This window comes from Schistocerca cancellata, chromosome 5 (genome assembly GCF_023864275.1).
Source record: "Schistocerca cancellata isolate TAMUIC-IGC-003103 chromosome 5, iqSchCanc2.1, whole genome shotgun sequence".
Lineage (NCBI taxonomy): Eukaryota > Metazoa > Arthropoda > Insecta > Orthoptera > Acrididae > Schistocerca > Schistocerca cancellata.
In genome coordinates, this window is record NC_064630.1 from 205,420,995 (window position 1) to 205,448,745 (window position 27,751).

General features: G+C 40.7%; 1 protein-coding gene across 1 annotated transcript in view; it reads left to right on the forward strand.

Moving 5' to 3' along the window:
* The window catches only part of LOC126188449 (hematopoietically-expressed homeobox protein HHEX homolog), a 172,209-nt gene extending 144,532 nt beyond the window's left edge, over nt 1–27,677 (forward strand). Inside the window, exons 4-5 of the mRNA XM_049930054.1 lie at nt 2,494–2,544; nt 26,635–27,677. Coding sequence (XP_049786011.1) covers nt 2,494–2,544; nt 26,635–26,757 — 174 coding nt within the window. The 3' untranslated portion in view covers nt 26,758–27,677. The remainder of the gene's footprint in view (nt 1–2,493; nt 2,545–26,634) is intronic.
* The last annotated feature ends 74 nt before the right edge of the window (nt 27,678–27,751 follow it).

The following is a 27,751-nucleotide window of genomic DNA, read 5'->3' on the forward strand; positions in this document are numbered from 1 at the left end:
CAAATAGAAACAGTAGATCACATCACAAGCGGATGTACAATACTAGCAAATACAGAATACCCCAGAAGACATGACAATGTAGCAAAAATAATACATCAACAACTTGCCATAAAACATAAACTAATAAAACAACACGTTTCCACATACAAGTACACACCACAAAATGTACTGGAGAATGATGAATACAAATTGTACTGGAACAGAACGATTATAACAGATAAAACAACACCACATAACAAGCCTGACATCATACTCACCAATAAAAAGAAGAAATTAACACAACTAATTGAAATATCCATACCCAACACAACAAATATACAGAAGAAAACAGGAGAAAAAATTGAAAAATACATCCAACTGGCTGAGGAAGTCAAGGACATGTGGCATCAGGATAAAGTCGACATTATCCCAATTATACTATCAACTACAGGAGTCATACCTCACAATATCCACCAGTACATCAATTCAATACAGCTACATCCAAACATATATATACAACTACAAAAATCTGTAATTATTGATACATGTTCAATTACCCGAAAGTTCCTAAATGCAATATAACATATACCATACAGTTACAAGGAAGTCACGCTTGACCGAGGTCCGTGTCACGTTCCATTTTTAACCAGACTTAAGTCTGAGAAAAAAAAAGGTCAATAATAATAATAATAATTTGACTGTATTCAGAGGAGGAGTAGAGACATTGTTATGAGACAGATATGTGACAGGTGCACGGTTTCCCCGCTCCATGAACGTCTCGACGCGATGTTCAGAGACGGTGTTTAAACTACGATGTGACGGATATTGTATTAGAGATGCTGCTGAACTCCAATGGATTTCTTATGGAGGTGAACGTTTGTATACGAGATACCGAAGAACAGGTTGCCGATCTGGCTGAAGTTACAGTCATTGTTGGTGAAACAGCTGGTTGTTCTGAGCGTCTTAGACAATCGTTAGCACGCAGATACTAGTTGTGCATTAATCCAAACAGACAGTTCCCACAGAATCTCTAAAGCAACGTTCGTCAGAGGGCTGTTTGAACACCGCCTCTGAACATCATTAGCGCCACAATTTTCTTGAAACCTTAGCGGAGAAAGGGTGCTCCTCTGACATTTTTGTTACATAAAAATTGTTTCGTCTCATGTCCTAGAAACATTCTACGATTTTAATTATACTTCGAATATCATGCAAAATATTCCTTGATAACACACACAGTATTAGCCTGTCCAGTTTTCTTATCAATGTTATGCAAATGAGCCTCTCCTCACCAGTTCTGCGGAGAACCTCTTCATTTCTTACCACATCAGTTTACCTCATATTCTGCATCTCTCTGTAGCACCATATCCCAAACGCTTCGAATCCCTTCTTTCAATGTTCGCTACAGTCCATGGTACACTTCCATACAGCCGGCCGAAGTGGCCGTGCAGTTAAAGGCGCTGCAGTCTGGAACCGCAAGACCGCTACGGTCGCAGGTTCGAATCCTGCCTCGGGCATGGATGTTTGTGATGTCCTTAGGTTAGTTAGGTTTAACTAGTTCTAAGTTCTAGGGGACTAATGACCTCAGCAGTTGAGTCCCATAGTGCTCAGAGCCATTTGAACCATTTTTGAACACTTCCATACATTGATGTGCTGCAAACGTACATTTTCAAAAATTCGTACCTCAGATTAAGGCCAATGTTTGACAGCAGTAGAATCCTTTTGGTCATAAATTCTCTCTTCGCCTATACTAGTCTTCTTTTTACGTCGTTCTTGCTTCGTCCACCAAGTGTTATATTGTTTCCAAGATAGTAGAGTACCTATTCAGTTTGTCTAATTTTCGTCTACTATTTCGCAGTCTCCGTGGTTTAATATCGTTATCCAATTTTCTGTTCTGGCAGTCAAACAGAGAACACGTTCCACCAACCCGTTACTGGCTCCCAGCGATCATCTCATGCGGGATCACCGTACCCCATACCACGTTACTCCGCTACGATAGCATCTGTCTTTCTGTGTGAACGGTCACTTGCTGCGCCTCTCGGCTGCTCGTATCCCCTACACCTAAAGATTTTGTAACTTGCGTCTAAATTTTATATTTCTTATAATAAAAGCACTGAAAAACGTAGAATGCCTGACGCGTATTGACGAGAACTGTCACACTAACAATCACGTCTTTCATCTTTTATTTCCTGGTTCTCTGTTCAATTTGCTGTTTTCAACCGCTGTGTTTAAATCTAGATCAATGAAGCAGCAACGACTGTGGCTTCTTTCTCCACAACTTTCCACGACACGGAAAAGAACATAACTATTGATCATAATCGAAGGAAAAAGCAAAGAATGGAAACTAAAATGTTTCACAAGTGATAAGGAGCCATATTTCTGTTTCACTCAGAAAAAGGATACAATTCATTTCTACATTGAGCGTAGCAAAATCGTATTGATATACTTGGGAAATCATAAGCTACTTCTGTCCGACAAGATCAATTCCATAGATTAACTGTGGTTATTTCGTTTCAGGTGAAGACCTGGTTCCAGAATAGGAGGGCGAAATGGAGGAGAGCAAGCCAAGTAAGTAAAGTCATTAGTCCAACATTTGCAACTGCACAAATTGAGAAGTAAGGTACCCTAGTAGTATTAACATTTAAAATTCCATTTTACTACAACGTAAAATTAGAAATCACTGGAACGGATATACTATCCTAATTTCTTGATTTTTCGTTGAGTTATTGCTGATTTATAAAGGGACCCGCCAGGATAGACGAGAGCGCTAACGCGCTGCTTCCTGGACTCGAGTAGGCGCGCCGGCCCCGGATCGAATCCGCCCGGCGGATTAACGACGACGGCCGGTGTGCCGACCAGCCTGGATGTGATTTTTAGGCGGTTTTACACATCCTACTAGGTGAATATCGGGCTGGTCCCAACGTCCCGACTCAGTTACACGACTCGCAGACATTTTAACCGCATTCACACTATTTCACGATTTACACTAGACGCAGACAGCTAGGGTACACTCCTTCTGTTCAAAAATGTTCAAATGTGTGTGAAATCTTATGGGACTTAACTGCTAAGGTCATCAGTCCCTAAGCTTACACACTACTTAACCTAAAGTATCCTAAGGACAAACACACACACCCATGACCGAGGGAGGACTCGAACCTCCGCCGACACCAGCCGCACAGTCTATGACTGCAGCACCTTAGACCGCTCGGCTAATGCCACGCGGCCACTCCTTCCGTCCCGGGGGGTATGGGGTGGCGGCAGGAAGGGCATCTGGCCACCCCTGAAAATTCACCATGCCAAATCCGCACTTAACCCTGCCGACCCTGCGCAAAATGCGGTATAACGGCAGTAGCAAAATAAGAAGAAGAAAGATTGCTGATTTATAAAGGGCACTCACAACAAGACCATGAAACGGTTCCGGTTATAATCCTCACAAGTTGTACGACATTCAGCCCACTGTGAGACGAGACGATCAATTCCTGTTGAGACCCACTCTTGCATTTCCTCGTCCTACTGAAACCAACGTCTGCGATGTCTTTCTTCAGGTCGTCAGAGGTGTGAAAATCACTCGATGAAAGATCAGGGCTCTAAGGAGGATGTTACAGTGTTTCGCAACCAAATGACTGAAGCAGTGATGGCACTGTGGAGGTGGATGTTACCGTGCAACAGGATGATTCTGTCCGACAGCACTCCTGAATCTTTTGACTTTATGGTGCGATGGAGTTTCTGCAACGTGTCTTTATAAGTGGCTTGCGGAGTATGGATGTAGATGTAGATGTAGATATAGCACTGCACAATGATTGTTGTTCCACCCTCTAGGAACTTGACGAGAGAGGGTCCCTGCACTTGAAGGTGGTCATGACCTTGTCGGAACTTGTGTGAACAGTCTAACATTGCATCATCCGTAGTAATGCCTGGATCTTTCACCGTGTGATTATCACATCTTTGGCGACCTGCACAAGAACATGCATAGACATCGTATTCTGCTGGACGAGGAAATGCAAGAATGAGTTCGTCAGCGACCGAGCGCTTTCTGCGAAACAGGAATTGATCTGTCGTCTTCCAGTGGGATAAATATCCTAACCAATTTGATGATTACTTCTGAATGAACCATTCCATCGCTCCGTTGTGGCGGCTGTTCGATTTTCATGTGAATGCCCCTCATAGCTGACACATACCGTGCTGAAACTTCCTGGCAAATGCGAACTGTGTGCCCGATCGTGATACGAACCTGGAACCTTGCCGTTCGGCTCGAGGTTGATCTCCCGGTTTGGCAAGAAGTTTTAATCCGACAGGAAGTCGCAAAACTCCGTGCACTCCGCTGCAGAGAGAAAAATTCGTTCGGGGAACAGCGGATTATTCCACAGCAAACTCGTGAACAGGTGGAACATGTATTAAGTTATTTCTCTAGGCTCTCTCTCATTTCTTAATATCAAGGTCACGAATCATATATATAGACAATGCTTCCACCTTTCACACTGTGCCTTAGGATTAATACAGTCAGAACAGTCATGTCAGAAAACCTTTCGACGGCCAGGTATTCATACAACTCCCATGTATTGAAGAAGCACCTAAGAAATTTTCTCAGGGAATTTTTCAGTCCCTCTCTGTCTTTCCTAGTGTTTTCCCGTCGAACGGGCCGGCCGCGGTGGCCGTGCGGTTCTGGCGCTGCAGTCCGGAACCGCGGGACTGCTACGGTCGGAGGTTCGAATCCTGCCTCGGGCATGGGTGTGTGTGATGTCCTTAGGTTAGTTAGATTTAAGTAGTTCTAAGTTCTAGGGGACTTATGACCTAAGATGTTGAGTCCCATAGTGCTCAGAGCCATTTGAACCATTTGAACCGTCGAACGGGGCCCAATGTTAATGTAATCTGGCGAATTTATTATTTTTATTTTGACTGTTGCCGGATGTATATCCTGTCATCACAGTAGCCATTCAAGTATGGCATATCGTGTGCTCCATCTGCCTGTGAATCGTATAAATTTTGTTGTATTTGCTATAATATTGTAGCTGCATAGAGGTTTAGGATCAGCTTAAACGGACGTGGATAACCCCCTAAAAATCGCAATCAGGCTGGCCTTTGTATCAGGCAAATGGTAGTGAATTTGCCGCACTGATTCTATCTAGATCTAGTTCACCTTCCTGTCTCGCATGCTAGCACGCTGCAAGTTACCCAGTTACGCAGTTACGCAGATTGTTAGAACTAAACAGATTTCGATCCCGGATTGGTTTTAAGTATTTTTCTAACTAGTAATACGACCCTCGCCTGTGAAAGTACTTACACACCTGACAAAGCATAGATACTCAATGATCTATATTATGTACTACACTGTCAATACATTGCAAGTGTTTAAAGAGTCACATACACCGTCAAACGATTATTACTTTATGCTGGGTAGGTTGGCTTGTTTAGTGTTGTGCATTCCTGGGAGTATCTTCGGTGGGTTACGTGTTCTTCTTAAACAGGGCACTGTAGAATGCTTTCTGCAACGCGTAATAACGCTTCGGCCGTACGTGGTGTTACTTGCCATAGGCTGTCGTGGAACGTCGTTCATCGTGTATGTGGGAGCAACGAAATGCATTGACCGACATATTTGTGAAATATTGTATTGAGTCATACTTTGGAATGAAGATTAATGCCTGAGTGTCCAAAGATGTAAATGATAGGAGCTATGAATGAAGGAAAGTAGTATGCCCGATAAACCGCACGTGTGAGCAGAACTAGCACATTTAATTCTTGGCCTAGGTTACAGACGATAAATAGTTATGTGTTAAGAGTCATGAGAGGGGGACTAGAACCTGACTTATAATTTGGAAATATAGTGACGTGGCTTATACCAGAATGAAAAGAGAACTGTGATAAAAATTAAACAGAGTGTTATAAACAACTGCTGTTGCAGAAAGGAAAAATGATTAAGATTTAATGTCCCATCAACTTTCAGGTCATTAGAGACGGTATTGCTATTGACTTTAACTGTGAATCTAGTAAATTCAGTATTCGTGTAGACTGTTTTCACTTCGAGAAACATTTGTTAATCTGATCTGTCATCAGAAATAGGCAGGATCCCGAGTATGACAATGATAATTATCTGATATACAATCAGTTAAGAACTGTCATCTAATAGTCCAATGCCAATATTGCGATACTACAGGATGTGTCAAATAAAAGTGGTCCGGACAGGTGGATACGATTGGACGTGAATGTATGCATATAACCACACCACGTGACCCGCACACCATGTGTACGCCTGCCTTGTGATCCACACCTATTCATAGCAGCACATTTGCAAAGTCTTCACGTCTGACAGAATTGTTAGTAGTCAGTCTGATCACGGCCCTGCTGGCCACCCAGGTCACGTGATCTGTCTGTTACTTTCTGTGGGCAGTCCTCAAGTCTAAAGTGTATCGCAAAAACCCTCACAGTCTGAAAGAACTGCAGCAGAACATTTCGGATGAGACTGCAGTAATTCCAGCAGTTATCCCCTCTCCACCTTCAATTTACATATAATTCCATCAATCCAGCTTCAATCCACCTTCAGCAACTCACTGAACTGGGCCCAAAAATGCCAAGAGATGAATGGTAGTCACTTTCAACATTTGCTACAGTCTGGTTAGAGCTACATTTCCTTCCCTCTTCTGTTTCTTTGTATCCCAGAACTCTGTTTTCAGGGTTACTTTTACACTACTGGCCATTAAAATTGCTACACCACGAAGATGACGTGCTACAGACGCGAAATTTAACCGACAGGAAGACGATGCTGTGATATGCAAATGATTAGCTTTTCAGAGCATTCACACAAGGTTGGCGCCGGTGGCGACACCTACAACGTGCTGACTTGAGGAAAGTTTCCAACCGATTTCGCATACACAAACAGCAGTTGACCGGCGTTGCCTGGTGAAACGTTGTTGCGATGCCTCGTGTAAGGAGGAGAAATGCGTACAATCACGTTTCCGACTCTGATAAACGTCGGATTGTAGCCTATTGCGATTGCGGTTTATCGTATCGCGACATTGCTGCTCGCGTTGGTCGATATCCAATGACTGTTAGCAGAATATGGAATCGGTGGGTTCAGGAGGGTAATACGGAACGCAGTGCTGGATCCCAATGGCCTCGTATCACTAGCAGTCGAGATGACAGGCATCTTATCCGCACGGCTGTAACGGATCGTGCAGCCACGTCTCGATCCCTGAGTCAACAGATGGGGACGTTTGCAAGACAACAACCATCTGCACGAACAGTTCAAAAATGGTTCAAATGGCTCTAAGCACTAAGGTCATCAGTCCCCTAAACTTAGAACTACTTAAACCTAACTAACCTAAGGACATCACACACATCCATGCCCGAGGCAGGATTCGAACCTGCGACCGTAGCAGCAGCGCGGTTCCGGACTGGAGCGCCTAGAACCGCACGACCACCGCGGCCGGCGACGAACAGTTCGACGACGTTTGCAGCAGCAAGGACTATCAGCTCGGAGACCATGGCTGCGGTTACCCTTGTCACAGCATCACAGACACGAGCACCTACGATGGTGTACTCAACGACGAACCTGGGTGCACAAACGGCGAAACGTCATTTTTTCGGATGAATCCAGGTTCCCTTTACAGCATCATGATGGCGGCATCCGTGTTTGGCGATATCGCGGTGAACGCAGATTGGAAGCGTGTATTCGTCATCGCCATACTGGCGTATCACCCGGCGTGATGGTATGGGGTGCCATTGGTTACACGTCTCGGTTACCTCTTGTTCGCATTGACGGCACTTTGAACAGTGGACGTTACATTTCAGATGTTTTACGACCCGTGGCTCTACTCTTCATTTGATCCCTGCGAAACCCTACATTTCAGCAGATTAATACACGACCTCATGTTGCAGGTCCTGTACGGGCCTTTCTGGATACAGAAAATGTTCGACTGCTGCCCTGGCCAGCACATTCCCCAGATCTCTCACCAATTGAAAACGTCTGGTCAATGGTGGCCGAGCAAGTGGTTCGTCACAATACGCCAGTCACTACTCTTGATGAACTGTGGTATCGTGTTGAAGCTGCATGGGCAGCTGTACCTGTACACGCCATCCAAGCTCTGTTTGACTCAATGCCCAGGCGTATCAAGGCCGTTATTAAGGCCAGAGGTGGTTGTTCTGGGTACTGATTTCTCAGGATCTATGCACCCAAACTGCGTGAAATTGTAATCACATGTCGGTTGTAGTGTAATACATTTGTCCAATGAATACCCGTTTATGATCTGCATTTGTTCTCGGTGTAGCAATTTTAATGGTCAGTAGTGTATTTACCCCACCTTGTACAATAAGTGAACCTTGTAGTAGGCTTATAGTCTCCAGTATCAGAATGTTCAAAATAACTTCAGGTTGATCGATGATTTACATTTAAAGTGAAATAAGCTCGATAACGAATATTGTTAAGTTTGACAATACATCTGCTTGGTATTCGGTGCACTTCACATGTCTGAATCTGTTAATGTGCTCGATCTGTTCTTCCGAGATGACATTTCGCTACTAGATGCTAAGACTGTTGTTCTTATATTCAACTCCGCAGCCGCCAAACAGAGATTAAAAGAAAATTTGGTTCCGCAGACGCTGTGTTACATGAAGGCGTGCTGAAAAGTAATGCCTGTGATTCTTTAAATTAAAATAAAACAAACATTATTAACATTGTGCATCCTTATTCTTCATTTCTATGCATTTCTATGTATTTCCCGCTGGAAGGGTCCGAATAGCAGTGTGTAACATGACAGTGTATAAGGGAACTAGTCGCTGCGTGAGAAACAGTGTGCATATATCGAGTTTCGAATTCAAAGAGTTCACTGTCATCGATCATCCTCCATACATCCGATTTTCAGTCCCGATTTGGCCCCATCTGATTTTCACCTACTTCCAAAACTTAAATGATACCTTCGAGAACTTCCCTTGGATAACGATGAAGCGATGCAAGCAGGTTAGTTGCAGCTCCGTCAACAACGCGAAACATTCTGCAGTGACGGTGTGAACAAACTGATCTCTCGGTAGGAGAAATGTGTTCATCACCAGAGTGAGCATGTTGAGAAAAAATATGCAGACATTAAGATTAAAAATGTAGAATGTTAATAACGTATGTTTTATTTAAAAAGCTGAAGGATACCTTACATAAAAATTCGGAGGCATTGCTTTTCAGCAGGCCCTCGTATTTTAATGAAATATTTTATTCATCACTATTACTTGGTAAAGGTGATGAGATTAAAATTGGCAATTTGTAACGAATAAAGTGTTTCACTCAAATGGAGCACAACGTCTGAGGACCCATGTCTTCTTTTTTATGCGTTAAGAGTTTAATTTATGCTCTCTAAAAACAAATACGCTCGCACTATTAACAATAACGTACCAAGCTTGGCCACGCCTATATTTACGACAACTGAATCATAAACGAATACTACTGCTTATTATTTGTAGCTAAGAAACTACCTGCTAGAAGAGAATTAGATTACAGTAATTTAGTTTTCTTTCACCTATCTTTACGGAGGATACTCATGAAGTTTTAATCATCAACTCCAAAAAATCGTATTGGCACCCGGTAATGTTGTAATGTAGTGAAGGTGTTAGCTCTCCCCTCATTTTCATTCTTCAGTACGACACATTTTCCCAATGGTGGATGATTTTTTCGATTACCTTAGCTGCAGAAGTCGTCTGCTCAGGAAATGTTCAACCGCAAAAACCACCTCGTCGTCAGTCCAAAAATGTCTGCCACGTAATGATATTTTCACCAGATAAAAAGGAAGACCAAACACCTTGTATTTAGGGCTCCAAGCGCTGGAGTATACCATGTTGAATAAAAAGGATCGCTGAGACTTAGAAATCTTTAGTCAAAGACACGACCGGTTTTTTAAACTATATTTGCACATATATTTGCCGTTTATCTGTATACAAATGTATAAACAAGTTTTCAGAATTCTGGAAATGGTAGGTAATGGAATGTAAAGGCGATTAGGTTTGTGTCTTCTTACATTCATTTCATAGAAGCGCGGGGCCCTCCAGGGAGAAGTTGAGGCATTTCTTTCGTGATGCCGGCACCTGATAGCTTCCGCAACCACTTTGCCCACTATCATCACTATACCCGGCTCTCGGCTACCAGAACTGCAGACGTGTACCTACAAACAAAAAGAAAATATTCACGTAACTGAAATTTTTTGTTGTGACGATTTAATCCTTGTGACTGTTGCTGGTATGTTAGACTTTTTTAAGGTTTTATTGTTATACACGTCGTTTATAGTTAGTTAAGAGCGACAGGTCAATTTCACCGAAGACACTTGAAGTCTTAGGAATTCCTTTCCAAATTTCTCACCAATTTCCTGTAATGCGATGTTTCACTAAAAAGAGATAGGGAGAAACGAGAAGATGGGAGGGTTCAGGTCGCGCTTCGGAAATAGTTGTCGATTTTTAATGTGCCGTTATTGTGTGTGTCTCGTAAAAGTTTTACAATGTACTAATATGCCAAATTCGTAATCTTTATTGTAGTATACGCTACGATAAACGTTTGTGAATAGTTTAAACCTCGTAATGGACCAGAATTCACATCCCGTTCCATGATACGACGGATACTGCGCTTTCAGCCACGCTGTCGCAGTACGCCTCACTGGCAGACCCAGAAATACAGCTAGTCACTTCCTTCTTCCATGTGACTCTTTATTGCTATCAAAATTAGGTTAACCTTCGACAGGATGCACTAACGACACTACTGATGACTTTATGGACAATTAGACACAGTCAATGAAGGGTATTCAAAATTAAGCTTTCCGTGGCGGCATGACGGGGTGCAAATACAGCTAGGACAAAAGGACAGATAGACTGTCGAAGTACTTTGAAAGAGACCAGATCCAAAGACCTGAAAATTTACTAAAAATGATTTTAAATTTTTTGGGTGGAGCTTGAATTTCAGAGTCTAGGACAGTGCTTCGTATTCACTACCCAAATTGTTCGTCGTCTTGCAAAAGGCAGAGGAAGTAATAGGAGGAACTGCGCAGGAAGGCCGGTGCTTGCGACACGGCCGCAATCGACGGCTAAAGAGCTTAGCGAGCAGTTATCGCAGCGAGCTCGGCTCCGTTTTCCGATGCCCCGTTTCGTAACCTCGAGGCCAGGAAGCCGCTGTATCCTCCGCCTGCTTGCCTGCCCACATCCTTGCTCACCCATTGGCTAACGCGCCCGATCTCATTCACACTGCCATACCTATGCAATCTCAAAGTTCCGAGAATATGAACCAGGCAGCCTGATAGCAGTGTGCTGGCTAAGTATGTATGGCCAAGAATGTGTATTTTCTCCATACTAAAATTTGTTGTTCGTATGAATTCCTGTGCTACTGGGCCTGTCTTAAGTTAATTCGTAAGTAAATTTGTAACTAAGTTCATAAATGGTTCAAATGGCTCTGAGCACTATGGGACTTAACATCTGAGGTCATCAGTCCCCTAGAACTTAGAACTACTTAAACCTAACTAACCTAAGGACATCACACATCCATGGCCGAGGCAAGATTCGAACCTGCGACCGTAGCGGTCGCGCGGTTCCAGACTGAAGCGCCTAGAACCGCTCGCTGTAACTAACTCTGTCATGTGACGCTTCAGTGGTGCTACAATCCCTGTCGACTGTTACTCGCCTATGGGAGTTACTTTTGTATTCCCCGGAGCAATGTTTGATCCATCCGCCGTGAGGTGTGACGGGAAAGCAACATACTGCTTTGGTAGGTGGTTTTAAGGTTTTTTTTTATTAAGTTTCTGTATTTACATGAATGAGTAGCAAACAAACAACGCGTTCCGTAGCACTTACTAAAATACAGACACTGCACACAGTGAAGTCAGCTGTGGCGCATGACATCACGATACTCAGGGCAAATTCTTCTGCTTGACAGTATAAACGCAATTACTCCTCACTGACACTACGCGTCGCAAATGTCCTGTCTATTTACGTATGAAATTTACATATCGCCGCGAAAGATCTACAGAAATCAAACTTCTTAAAAATGTTATTTCTGTACAACTGATGTTATGTTTTCACTTCATTTACCTGACGACCTGATTGATGAGACCATGTGACGACACAGAATTGAAGTCAGAGCTTATTTTTATCTCAGATCTTACATTGGTCATTTAACCAGTCGCGGCGATGGAATGGAAGAAATTTGATCTTATTTTTATATATTTCACCAGATGTGTAGTGAACATTCAAGCAATAAAGCAGTTTCACATAACCGCATTTGGACGCTGCTAATTACATTTGATCGAAACACATGTCTCTCTGTGCTTAACGGGGGATGGGGTGGAACTGTAGATGTCATAAGGCGACGAAAGTTTTCAACAATTGCTTCCTTTATTCATCACTATAAATACTAAATCAATGTACGTACAAAAATAGGAAACAAGTTTAATCATTGCTACGCTTCACTTAATAGGTAAAATTGCGTTAACAGTTCACAGACAAGAATTTTCTGGAAAGAATGTTATTGTAGAATCTGTAACATAACCTGCAACACATTTTCTTTTTGTATTTACATTTTTGTTACATTGCAACACATAACTATTTACAAAATATGCGAAGCACTGGTAAATTTAATGAGCTTGTGTGACTGATCTTATATTATAAATGATTGACAAAACTGAATAAACTTAGTGCCCTGTCGCCTTTCAGTAACGGTTTATCTACTCCTGGTAGAGTCCTTTGCAAAATGATGGATACAAATGACATTACTTTTCACCAGCGCCATATGTTCACTACGGACAGTCTATTCATTTCTTGAGAAATTCTGGCGCCGCGACCTAGGAAATATATAAATATTTTTCATTTATTTGTGTTTTCCGTCAATAACACAGCATGTACAAGTAAATTGTGCAACCGAACGCCGCTTCCTTCATCTATTCATTACTGCATCCGTTTGATACACCACCCTTGACCATTTGGTTTCAAGTACATGAGAAAGTGTCACTAGAAAGTCAGAAGCACTGCTGAAATCTCTGAAATACCCCTAACCGTCACAGTTTTCCCGGCAGAGATACCTGTGAGCAATCCTTCCAGCTTAATATCGATCTTTTCATAAAATACATTTTAACCGTCAGCTGTCTATTTGTACCATTACTCATGTACCGGTTTGGAATATTAACCATTATCCACGATGTAGGGTACAACAGATTAGTTAAAAGCATCCCACATTCTTTTTAAGCTGACCAATCTCGAAAGTAATATGGGATGCTCTTAGCTATTCTGTTGAACCCTGGATGATGGCTGCTAACCGAAATCGGTAGATAACTAATGGGAAATAAATAGCTGACTGTTAAAACAATTTTTACAAAACACTTTACGGCTTTTGAACCTCACCTTACGGAAACGTTAATATTGATCTCACTGAACTAAACCCAGGTCATAGCCTAAACATAACATAGTGATGTACAACGATACGAGGAATCCGCTGTCAGCAATCTGCAGAATCTACTGCAGAACTGCTATTCAAGGTCACTATGAGGACTGAAATTAAGTTACGAGTGACCTCGTGTTTCCCGTGCTGATTATAGGCTCGCAATATGCTTAATAGAGGTAATCCAAATTATGTCCTCGAAATTATCGTCTTTCACTCCTAATAAAAAGAACTAAATCGTTACCGCTATGCGGCTATGTCTACTCACTCCACCAGCACTTTATCGCCTGAAAGGTATTTGAAACTGATATTCTTCAGAACGAGTCGCAATGGGCATACACTGCCCTAAAATAGTTTGGGTTCACACATAGTTGGTAGCGAAACAGATATGTAGTATGTTGTGTTGGCTACTGTGGGAGTCAGCACCGACACAAACAAGGAAGAAGGGAAGTTGCGATGGCCGGTGGCAGGAACTCAAAATGATCTCTACATTAAACTTTCCAATTAACAGGTCACTTTATTTCTTAAAAGAAAATGAACATAGCTTTACATGCTTCCTGTGCCTCCCACATGCAAGTACATTTATCCACTATTACTACTCGCAGTGTGGTCTTCCTATTAATCAGTACTGATGCTCTCGAAGTGGACCGACCAGCGATGGGCGGCTGGTTAATCAGCGTTAACAGGGGACGCTGAACTCTGTCTTCCTGGAAGTGTGTCGCCGCCATCTCTTTCCTTTGGCGAGCGGGTCGGCGCCTTCTTGATGTCGTTTCGCTGCACTGCGCGAGGCGGTGCACAGTCGATGCTTTATGACTGCACGTAATACATAACCTCTCCCTCTCTTGGCTCGTCCCCCCCCCCCACCACCACCACCCCGCGCACCAAGGAAAAGAAAAGAAAATAACCTTGACAATTCAAACTCAAATTACGCCAAACACGTAGACGGTATCAATTCATTATCAGTTTGAAGAAAGCCAGAACACGTATTGAGGGCTAACTAGAGGAAATACACTGAGAATCACTTGTGATGTAATCTGAAAGCTCAGCATCGCATAATTACGTTAGCTGCTACCCTCCTCATTCCCAAATCACACGCTGTGAACTGACCCTTTCTACATCTACATACATACTCCGCAATCCACCATACGGTGCGTGGCGGAGGGTACCTCGTACCACAACTAGCATCCTCTCTCCCTGTTCCACTCCCAAACAGAACGAGGGAAAAATGACTGCCTATATGCCCCTGTACGAGCCCTAATCTCTCTTATCTTTGTGGTCTTTCCACGAAATGTTAGTTGGCCGCAGTAAAATTGTACTGCAGTCAGCCTCAAATGCTGGTTCTCTAAATTTCCACAGTAGCGATTCACGAAAAGAACGCCTCCTTTCCTCTAGAGACTCCCACCCGAGTTCCCGAAGCATTTCCGTAACACTCGCGTGATAATCAAACCTACCTGTAACAAATCTAGCATCCCGCCTCTGAATTGCTTCTATGTCCTCCTTCAATCCGACCTGATAGGGATCCCAAACGCTCGAGCAGTACTCAAGAATAGGTGGTATTAGTGTTTTATAAATGGTCTCCTTTACATATGAACCACATCTTCCAAAATTCTACCAATGAACCGAAGACGACTATCCACCTTCCCCACAACTGCCATTAGATGCTTGCCCCACTTCATATCGCTCTGCAGTGTTACGCCTAAATATTTAATCGACGTGACTGTGTCAAGCGCTACACTACTAATGGAGTATTCAAACATTACGGGATTCTTTTTCCTATTCGTCTACATTAATTTAAATTTATCTATATTTAGAGTTAGCTGCCATTCTTTACACCAATTAAAAAGCCTGTCCAAGTCATCTTGTATCCTCCTACAGCCACTCAACGACGACACCTTCCCGTACACCACAGCATCATCAGCAAACAGTCGCACATTGCTATCTACCCTATCCAAAAGATCATTTATGTAGATAGAAAACAACAGCTGACCTACCACACCTCCCTAGGGCACTCCAGATGATACCCTCACCTCCGATGAACACTCACCACCGAGGACAACGTACTGGGTTCTATTACTTAAGAAGTCTTCGAGCCACTCACATACTTGGGAACCAATCCCATATGCTCGTACCTTAGTTAGGAGTCTGCAGTGGGGCAATGAGTCAAACGCTTTCCGGAAGTCAAGGAATATGGCATCCGTCTGATACCCTTCAACCATGGTTCGCAAGATATCATGTGAAAAAAGGGCGAGTTGCGTTTCGCAGGAGCGATGCTTTCTAAAGCCGTGCTGATGCATGGACAGCAACTTCTCTGTCTCAAGGAAATTCATTATATTCGAACTGAGAATATGTTCAAGATTCCTGCAACAAACCGATGTTAAGGATATTGGTCTGTAATTTTGAGGATCCGTCCTTCTACCCTCCTTATATACAGACGTCACCTGCGCTTTTTTCCGGTCGCTCGGGACTTTACGTATGGCAAGAGATTCGCGATAAATGCAAGCTAAGTAAGGAGCCAATGCAGTAAAGTACTCTGTAAAACCGAATTGGAATCCCATCAGGACCTGGCGATTTATTTATTTTCAACCCATTCAGCTGCTTCAAAACCACAGGGATGTCTATCTCTATGTCCTCCATACGGGTATCCGTACGAGACTCAAACGGCGGTATGTTTGTACGATTCTCCTGCGTGAAGGATTTCTCAAATGCTAAATTTAAAATTTCAGCTTTCGTTTTGCTGTCTTCCGTTGCCAGGCCTTTGTTGTACCGTTGAGTGCTTAGACTGAAGGAAATCAGTTGCACGGCGCGAATCAAGCAACAGTGCTTGCTGCTGTACACGAAAGAAAAAAAAATTCTGTTAACCACAGCACATCTGTTGGGTTTCGGCTCTAAGTTTTGTTTTAGTTTATTGGACAATCATCATCAATGATCCCACAGCAACATAATTTTACATTTCACACTTTCATTCATCTATTTTGGGCCAAGACGCTTTGTATCCTACCCACACAGTAGTACTTAATTAATATCTCCCTAACACCTTCCCTTACTTCCCTGGTGTTTGTTCCAATACAAGCTTCAAGAGAGATTTGTTCGATCAGTTGTTTTGTGCCGAAATCCAGATGTTCCACGTCCTGCTTGGCACAAAGTTTTACCTTATATGTCATGTGAAAAGTGCCGTCTAAAAAAGGTACTGTAAGCCATTACTCATACTGACATTGCCGTGTGCGTATGTGTGGGCGGGGAGTGGGGGCGGGGAATTGGGTGGGGGGACGGGAGTGGGGGGGGGGACTGGGAGCTCAGCATTGCATAATACATGCCCCCTCTTAGTGTCTGAGAAAGAAAGTTGCCAACTTTAGGCAACATATTGTCGAAAACAGTCAAATGGTAGTCTATACTTCATAACAGATAGAGCACGCAACTCACGGGTCAACATTTGTTATATGTTGACAGAAATCAAGTTACATGACTGCCTTCCCTGTCAACCATTGTTAATAGACTGATGCATTTTTCAACACGCTAAAAAAATTCTTACAGTAGTATCACAACGCATTTTGTTTTACAACCGATATACAGTCGTATCCTCTTTAAATAAAATGAATGGATGTATTTATGTGCTGCACAGACAACTCACATGTGACTACTGATTTAAAATATTATGTTCAATTTTAGTCCACATATAATTCTGACACTATTTGCCTTAGCCCTACAAGTGCATATATAAAGCACCCAACAGATTGAAAAAGCTGTGAAAAACGTCGGTGAGTATATTTGGCAGCTAAAAAACAAAGGTAGTGGATGGAACTGAGGAGAAACGAAAGCGATGGGTCCCGCTGATTAATAAAGGTGATTTGATGACAGGACACACCCTGAGGCATCAGAAAATCGAGAATTTGGCAATTACTTGTAACTAACACCGAATCTGTCTAAATATCGTGGTAAACGAGAAGAGCAAGAGGAAGAAATAATTCAAAACAAATTCACGAATGTATACCCTAGGTCAACCAAGACTGCTCTTTACAACCGTTTAAACAAAATTTAGTTCCCTCAAGTACTTTCAGTTACAGTGTTACTCTGAGGTAACCAATAGTGCTCTTCACAGTTGTCGTAAATAAGTAGTTCTCTGGATTACTTCCACTTTCAGCGATGGTAACTATAGTATAAATCCCCAACATAGACATCCCTCACGATAATTCAGAATTTATCGAAATTAATACGTCTTTAACTGAGGACAAGGAAAATCTGCTCATAATATTCTGGTTTGTGTTAGTGATTGTGCATTTCAGCTGCCTCAACTATTCGTGGAATGTTTACTGTTTCCTCTGGTCAATCGCGTAGCTCTGCGAATATGTTCGTATCGTCTCCACGCAAAAACATATTTTCCACGACTTGTGAGGTAGGAAACAAGTCATTCGACTCTCTGCAGGAAAGATAAAACGTCCTTTTGCCACAAGAGATAAGATAGTTGCCCTGTCGGCTGCTTTGCAGTTGTCGAAAGCTGTTACCTCCTATTAGAGAATACCACGCCCTTTCTATCAGTGGGCACCGTCTCTTCCTTCCTCGCAGATGGCGCTGTGCGCTTCACCTCGAATGAAATTTCCAAGTTAAACCCCCGAAATGTACAGACGACTTCTATTGCCTACAATACACTTTCTAAGTTACGTAACACAAATGCTATCGGTATACCTTCTAAAACAGAACACAGTGCCACATGTAACAATCAATAGGAAAGGTTTCTAGCTGTTTTGAATACTTCAGTACCTTAAAAAATACATTTCACTGAGAAGGACGATAAAGTTGACCTAAGACAACGATGATAATACGTCTGAATTAGTATCTTTATTGTTTGTTTCCGTTTTAGGTTTATTGAGTGTTACTGCGAAAATTTGGTAGAAATATAGAAACTCTGAGTTCAGTGTACAGTACGTGACGCAGATAGGCTCGCAAAGGAGCGTGCGACTATTGGTAGGTGCCAGAGATTTTCCAAACTTCATGCGTACACGACATCCATGCCTTATTAATTCACATAAATGTACCTGATGATGGAGGTATAATCCTCCGAAATTTGTGTTGGAAAGAGTAATGTAATAAACGTGATTCGTTATAGTACTTTCAGATGATACTCTAACGGAAGTGTTGGCATTTCAAGTGGAGAGCTGCACCAAACCAGTCTTCGGACTGAAGACCACAACAGCAATCTCATTTTCTAATTTCCTCAACTCTACCACCAAGTCGTTATATTGTATTGGAGATTTTGTTCTCTAGAGGCTACTACCATGAATTCATCTGAGGAAGTCGTGTGTTAATATCTTTGCCGCTACCTGTCTTTGTCGGATAAGTAGGGGACTGAAACTACAGTGGAGTCAAACACATTGCCTTGTAACGAATATACCAGTGCTTCGATGTTCTGTTTTCATGTAGTACCTGATGATGTTTGGTTTGTGGGGCGCTCAACTGCGTGGTTATCAGCGCCCGTACAATTATCCAATCTTTGCTCAGTCCAATTTCGCCACTTTCCTGGATGATGATGAAATGATGAGGACAACACAAACACCCAGTCATCTCGAGGCAGGTGAAAATCCCTGACCCCGCCGGGAATCGAACCCGGGACCCCGTGCTCGGGAAGCGAGAACGCTACCGCGAGACCAAGAGCGGCGGACTTCATGTAGTACCTGCAGCTTATACACATATACAGAGTTTTACAAAAAGGTACGGCCAAACTTTCAGGAAACATTCCTCACACACAAATAAAGAAAAGATGTTATGTGGACATGTGTCCGGAAACGCTTAATTTCCATGTTAGAGCTCATTTTAGTTTTGTCAGTATGTACTGTACTTTCTCGATTCACCACCAGTTGGCCCAATTGAAGGAAGGTAATGTTGACTTCGGTGCTTGTGTTGACATGCGACTCATTGCTCTCCAGTACTAGCATCAAGCACATCAGTACGTACCATCAACAGGTTAGTGTTCATCACGAACGTGGTTTTGCAGTCAGTGCAATGTTTACAAATGCGGAGTTGGCAGATGCCCATTTGATGTATGGATTAGCACGGGGAGATAGCCGTGGCGCGGTACGTTTGTATCGAGACAGATTTCCAGAACGAAGGTGTCCCAACAGGAAGACGTTCGATGCAATTGATTAGCGTCTTAGGGAGCACGGAACATTCCAGCCTATGACTCGCGACTGGGGAAGACCTAGAACGACGAGGACACCTGCAATGGACGAGGCAGTTCTTCGTGCATTTGACGATAACCCTACTGTCAGCTTCAGAGAAGTTGCTGCTCTACAAGGTAACGTTGACCACGTCACTGTATGGAGAGTGCTACGGGAGAACCAGTTGTTTCCGTACCATGTACAGCGTGTGCAGGCACTATCAGCAGCTGATTGGCCTCCACGGGTACACTTCTGCGAATGGTCCATCCAACAATGTGTCAATCCTCATTTCAGTGCAAATGTTTTCTTTACGGATGAGGCTTCATTCCAACGTGATCAAATTGTAAATTTTCACAATCAACATGTGTGGGCTGACGAGAATCCGCACGCAATTGTGCAATCACGTCATCAACACAGATTTTCTGTGTACGTTTGGGCAGGCATTGTTGGTGATGATTGCGCCCCATGTTCTTCCACCTACGCTCAATGGAGCACGTTATCATGATTTCATACGGGATACTCTACCTGTGCTGCTAGAACATGTGCCTTTACAAGTACGACACAACATGTGGTTCATGCACGATGGAGCTCCTGCACATTTCAGTCGAAGTGTTCGTACGCTTCTCAACAACAGATTCGGTGACCGATGGATTGGTAGAGGCGGACCAATTCCATGGCCTCCACGCTCTCCTGACCTCAATCCTCTTGACTTTCATTTATGGGGGCATTTGAAAGCTCTTGTCTACGCAACCCCGGTACAAATGTAGAGACTCTTCGTGCTCGTAATGTGGACGGCTGTGATACAATACGCCATTCTCCAGGGCTGCATCAGCGCATCAGGGATTCCATGCGACGGAGGGTGGATGCATGTATCCTCGCTAACGGAGGACATTTTAAACATTTCCTGTAACAAAGTGTTTGATGTCACGCTGGTACGTTCTGCTGCTGTGTGTTTCCATTCCATGATTAATGTGATTTGAATAGAAGTAACAAAATGAGCTCTAACATGGAAAGTAGGTGTTTCCGGACACATGTTCACATAACATATTTTCTTTCTTTGTGTGTGAGGAATGTTTCCTGAAAGTTTGGCCGTACCTTTTTGTGACACCCTGTATAACTGTTCCTCTATATGGTCCTAGTGTTCAGCTCTTCACGTCAAGTACCTGATTCACGGCCAAATATACAGCCATATTTTTTTCCAGAAAGTACCATCGTATGGGGATATCAAAAAATTTTCTGGCTAAATTTAGCATTTGTTGCTAGGCAGGAGGTAGCATGTTATCTCAGATGGAGAGTCAGTTACAGATGTAAAAGTAGCCTCAGGCGTAGCTTAGGGAAGTGTGATGAGATTCTTACTGTTCACGTGTTACAGTACTGACCTCGAGGTATATAGTAACCTAAGGATTTTCGCAGATAATATATATACCTGTAAATAAGAACTGTCTGAAAGAAAACTGCAGTGATATTCAGTCACCCATACATCCACCCTCCCCCCAACCTGATATTCAGTCAGATCTAGATAAGATGTCAATGTGTTGCAAAGGCCGACGCTTTGTTTTACATAAGGAGAGAAAGTAAAATTTTGCACTTCACAAAATAAGCTTACTTGTAGGTAAGGAAGGTCACAGATTTCGGTTTATTGGCAAGCTAGTGGTGATATTTAATCAGTTTAAAAAAAAGGAGAGAGCTTACGAAACCCTCATGCTACTAATTCTAGAATACTTCTGTAGTTTATGAGAGCTATACCAGATGCAGCTAACAGTACATTGAATGTATACAATGAGGACACCACAAATGGTCACAGGGCTTTTTGACCCACAGAAGGGCATCACGGAAATGACTGAACTGGCAGACATTTCAAGATAGGTTCCATATGGGATAAATGGCACCCTCTGTATTTATCCCACTTAATGGGATAAATGACACCTCCATAAAAACTTTCCCATAGGTACCCAAAGACAAGATCAGATTAATTACAGCTGACACATAGGCATTTTTGCTGTCATTCTTTCTATGGTACCTGTGCTGTCAGAACAGAAAGGAATCCTAACATGCAGAACAATGCTACCACCCCTCTGCCACGCATTTCACAATGGTTGCAGTGTACAAATGTAGAGCTTGTTAACTGATTCTACCATAGCCCATTGGCAGGGAACTGCAATTATAAATGAAAAGCATAATATTGTGTATGTTCCAACGAATTAATTTATTTTGTTAACTGGTTTTAAAGCCATTCTAACTTCATATGAAATAGTTTCTGCAACAGAACATAAAGAACTTAATAAAAAACAGTTTGAATTTAGTTACCAACCAGAAATTATTACAGTACAAACACCAAATTTAGAAAACCATAGGAAGTAGAAACATAACATAAGAACACATACAAGTCAAGTAAGGAAAAATTATCCAAACAGCTAAAGAAATTATCGAGTTAAAAACAGGAGAAGCAAATAATTTGATAAAATGGGAATAGGTTGCTCCTTAGAAACTAATTCAACTGCATCACTAAAGTTTGAGGGATGCCAACAAAACCTTCGCTATTAGGAGCCTTACAATTTGAATTTAACTTATGAGCTTCGATGCTAGCAAATTTTAACTTATGAGCTTCGACACTAACAAATTTTAAAAAGTTACAGTAGTTAAAATACAAATAAGAAAATGTTAAATAAATGTAAGTAATGACAAAGAATCAATACAAGCTGCATAAAAATCTACATAAATTAGTTCTAAATTCAAAATATTGCTCTGTCAGAATACTGATTACTTAATTCTAGTCAACAATGTAAAAATTATTTTACCAATGATGCTTTCCTACTGATCTCAGTGCATACAACATAGGACAGAAACTGACTTCGCTCACTCCAGGCTGAACTCAGATCATGTAAGAATTTAAAAGTCGAAAACAGTTACTGGACACTGGTGCCCAACATTTTTTAATTTAATATCGAGGTCACTGTCTGCTTTGTCAATATTTCGGAAAAATTTTGAAGCTGTTATGCTTAGGATAACATACTTTTATGATCATAATTTATGGCTCATGATGAACATAAATTAATCATTCATTAATGGAGTTCATGTATTATTCATGCCACCCAACAAAACATTATCATTTATGTACAGAAAGACTACCAAAAAATATGAAAATTAAATTTAAAGCTCTAGCCATACATTTAGTTAGCTTTGTGTCACATGGATTATTGGCATGATAAATTGTACTGATGTGGAATGAGTCTTTTATGTTCATATCACTTATGTAAATATGGCTACATGCTGAGCATTCCAAATGTATTTTTTTTAATATATGGATGTGAGTTATTAATTCATAGCTTTTACACAGTACAATAATAGAAATTCTTCTGCAGAATAGGAGATATCGAGGAGTAACTTTGTCACTTTGATTTCAAATTTACCTTTGCTGACTGCCACACATCTTATAGCACTGTGTAAGTGATCAAACGTTTTAGCTGCAACATTGTGCACCACTTTTCATGCTAAAGACACCCTTAATGTGGAGTAATGAATCTCATTTTTTTCTTCCAGTATTGTAATCATGTACATCATTGTTCCCTTTGAATTTCAATTAATTATTTACTTGAATCTTCATGAGCGGATAAATATAATGTGAAGCAGTAATCAAAATGCCCAACTCCTTAAACAGATGTTTACAAGGTAACTGTTACTGAGCACCACATATTATGCTTATAGCATGTTTTTGAGCAATGAAGATTTAAAGATGATTTATCCCAGAAAATTATTCCATATGACATTAATGAACATATTCAAAGTATTTCAACTTACTAATTACTCTTCCCCAAGATCTTAAGGGATTATAACTGCAAAAGTGGCTAAAGTAAATTGTTTGGAAGTTCCAAAACATGATTTTCCCAGTTTAGATTCTCATTAATATGATCACCTAAAATTTTTGAAGTTTCCACCCAATTCGTTATTCCCCCACCATGTGTTGCACCTGTCACTGGTCATACAGATGTACAGAAGTGGATATGTTGTATCTTTTTGAAACTGAAAGTGAGGCCATTCACAGACACCTGTCAATGATATAAGAACATTGTTATAATTTCTTCTGTAGCTGTATGTATGCTTAGACTAATTACTGTACTAGTGTTTCCAACAAAAGGAACTAATTCTGCATGTTGTACATTAGACAGAAAATAGTTACATTTATGAGAATACAAAACATACCTAAGATTGAGCCTCAGTGAACCCATATATCATTTCTCCCCAGTCAGAAGAATCTCCAGTGATTACATTGGTTGAATCACTAAGTACAACTATCTACATTCTTTTGGTTAGATATGACACTATACATTGTTGTCTATAACATCAATTCCATAAAAACAGCATTTTGTATAGAAGAATCTTGTGATTTCGTTATTGAATACTTCTAAAATTTGTTGAGTGAACATGTAACTGGCATTCTGAATAGAGCAGCTGGTCAGAAATCGAAACTTTGATTTCTTAGGATACTGAGGACCCCTATTCTAGGGGACTGATGACCTCAGATGTTAAGTCCCATAGTGCTCAGAGCCATTCGATACTATTCTAGAATACACCACCTTATCCAAAATTTTCGAAAGTAATGTCAATAGTGAAATAGGCTGGATTATTATAGAGATCTTTCCTATCACTTTTATTATAGTGGGATATCAGTCTCTCTGGAGAAATCCCTTGAGTTAGAGATACATTACATCTTTCAGATAAGACAAGACTTGTTACATGAGAACAAATCTGTAATACTCTATGGCAAATACCATAAAATACAGGTAAGCTTCTATTTTTGAGAGAATAGATCATTTTCTTAATCTCAGAGTGAGTGGTTGGTGATACATTCATAAGCTACAATTTTATTAGAGTTTCTTTTTGAACATATTGTTGTGTTTTTATCTTAAAATGTTTTCCCTATATTTCCCTTCAATATTTAAATAACAAACACCTCTGCTACCGATGGCTTATCATTTACATCCCTTCCATTGAATTCAATTGTGATGTTATCTTGTTCTTTGGCCAGCTGTCCTGTCATTTATTTCACTAAATTCCTTATAACCTTAAATCTTCCATTAGGATTACCGATTTCTGATATAATGAGCATTTCCCTTGATATTTTAATAGCTAATCTTAGTAATTTTGAGTAGTTTTTGAGGTGTGCAGCTACTGCAGGATCTCTATTTCTTCTTGCCAACAGATACATTTACCTTTTCCTTTCACAAGATACTTGAATCAGTCTAGACATCTGTGTTTTTTTTACATGGCTAATTGATGACTTTTCTGATTAGCTTATTCAGAAAGATATTTTCAAGCAATGAAAAGATTTTGGCATGGAATAGATTAAATTTTATGTCAGCATTTGGTTCATTATAAATATTATCCTAGTTAATACACTATTCCTAGAAACATTTGTTCTGGCATCATGAATTATTCTAAATGATTTCCACTGAGGGGTATCAGTACTATAAGGCACTATCTTATTTATCCTAGCTAGCTGTGCATCATTATCAGAGAGCTCGTTTATTATTGAGTATGTAGTCATTTCCTTTCTTTAAGCTTCATGTTGGAAAGTTAATTACTGAGATTAAATTGAAGGGTCCAAATAAGGTTTCCAGCTCATTTTTCCTATCAGAATTATTTGGAAAATCTGCAATGAAATCACCACAGACTGTTTAACTGTTTGCTGCTGTTTGGCATAGTAAGGCATAGTAAGTAACTGAAATTCCTCATAAACACATCAAAATTTCTCATTGGGAATTTATATTAAAAGTGAAATATTTTTCAGTATTAATTCACAAGCATGCACTTCTGTTTATTGATCACTACTTTAGTATTGTCTCAATGTTTTTGAACTTGTTTTCTCTCTTAGCGTATGTAACAACTCCTTTTTTCATACTACTTCTAGAGAGTAAGATGGTACAGTTTTACCTTTTATATTTAACTTATCTAACCCTATAGTAATATGGTGCTCAGAATGGAACAAAATGTCCTAATGTCCTTTTCATAGCTTCTAAATTTTCCAAACAGACAAGAGGTTCTTCTACCTTACTACTGAATCCTCTAATGTTCTGATGAAATAAGTTAACACTACTTTTCATGCATATTGTGGGGCTCTTAATTTAACAATAGGATTTACTGTCAATTTAACAATAGGATTTCCACCTCCTATACAAAAATTTAAGCCTACTGATTCGAAAGTAAAACTCTAGAATTTATTAATGGATAGCTGATTTGTCATTAAGTCATTCATGCCAGTCCATATTTAGTAGACTAATGATTATGATATCTTTTCGCATGCAAATTATTGTGACTCTTTAAAAGTCAGGGAACAGGCCAGACCTCATAAATTATGAAGAGGACATAGTTTTGACAAACAAGTGGAAATCAGATTTGCCTAATTCCTTGTAATGAGACAAAACAAGTTAATAAACTAAATTAATTCTGCAGGACATACACAATATCGTGTTTTTCATTTATAAGTACATGTAAAAGTAGATGTAAAAGATAGAATAATAAACAAAATTGTAACAAAGTATTTTATTTGTGTACAGATACTGATATGCTATTTTTAATGTAAAATTATAAAGACTTGAGCAACCAGTCACAGAAACATAATTTATTTATCTTGTTGCAAATCGATTTCGACTGATGTCAGTCATCATCGGTGCATTTTTCTGACCAATACATGCCATAAGTAGAAGTACTGTCCTTGGCAGATTTCTGTCATCTGACTTCATGATAGAAATCTGCCAAGCTGAATTTCGACATCACAGATTTTCAGCTGCCAGTAACAACAGTTCACTTATTGTTAAAACTTAATCTATTTACTCATTTCAGGACCGATGTTAGAACTGAAACTATTGGATACTGTACTCTGTATCAAGTTCATTTATCTGATATTCTAATGATGCACTATGCCCAAAACACATAAAGTTTCAATAACAAGTGCACTGTTGTTACAGTGGCCATAGAGTGGCGATGAAGATGAGTTCAGTATTGTTAGAGTCGTTACGGTTTCCTAAACGACTTTGTGGCGCAAATTAAACTACTTTTCGCCACTGGGCCTGAACTTTCCGAAAGTTCATTTTGCATTATACTAAAGTTAGTTTTCTCTGGTTGCAGGCCTCTGACTGCAATGGAGCAGCGACAAGTGGAGCAAAGAGCAATACGTCACCTGGACTTCCAGAAGACTCAAAGCCGGCAACTGTGCCTGCTGGCAGCGCCATGGCCAGCATCAGGACGTGAGTTCTGCTTCCAGCCTTGGTGATGAATGACTCCTCAATTTGGGTGTTCAGCTGGGGGCACAGCCATCTGCTTGTGGATGTGTTTGCAGCCACATGTTGTGTCTGTTATCCCACCCTGACTGAAGACTTCTAGGAGACCACACCAACTCCTCAGCTGAGATAAAGAAATTGCACGTGGACAGTGGATAATCTGTGCACAGACTTCCTCTGAAAAAACGTTTGATGGAATACCATGACATTATTAAGTTCTTTTCCGTCCATGGAGTTAACTCTCCTAAATGTACATACGCATACATCATACTACATTGAATTTTTGAGGATCCTCATGTGCCTTTGTGTGTGTTTACTTTTTGTGTTTTGTATACCATGGAGACTACCGTTGCTGTCTTTCAGCAACTACTGTATTCTCCTAAAAATAGATATTTCGCAAAGTGAGAACTTGTCTTATATGATCTGGGACAGAGTAGTAGCATGCGAATTGTGTGCTGTTAAAGCCCCATGATCTGTTGATTATGTGCATTGTGGGAATACACTCATCAAAGAAAATAAGATTTCTGTTTTCAAAGTGACATTAGAAAGACTGAAACTACTCGAACAATGTAAGTGAAAAATAAAATACAGTAATAAATGTTGTGTTATATGCTATTCATATTTTTGGTACTTTAATACAGTTTGTTGGTTTAGAACAGTTTATTTGTTATCATTAAGTTCCATGTAAGCCTCACATTTCTATCTTCACTATTAGCAGTATGTTGTCACCACATTGCTCTATAACTACAGCATTTATAGGTTCACTACTAATTAAGACCAACTGAGCATGCAATATGTATACATATGAGAGCTTAAATTTCAGTGTCTCATTCATTTGTAAATATAAAAAGTTTTAAGATAGTGTTTGTGAGTTGTTTATTTATTCTTCATTGGTTGCATGATTAAAGCCCTGTGATACCTCATCAGTGTCCGCACTGGTGAGGATTAAATGGATATAGGTCAGA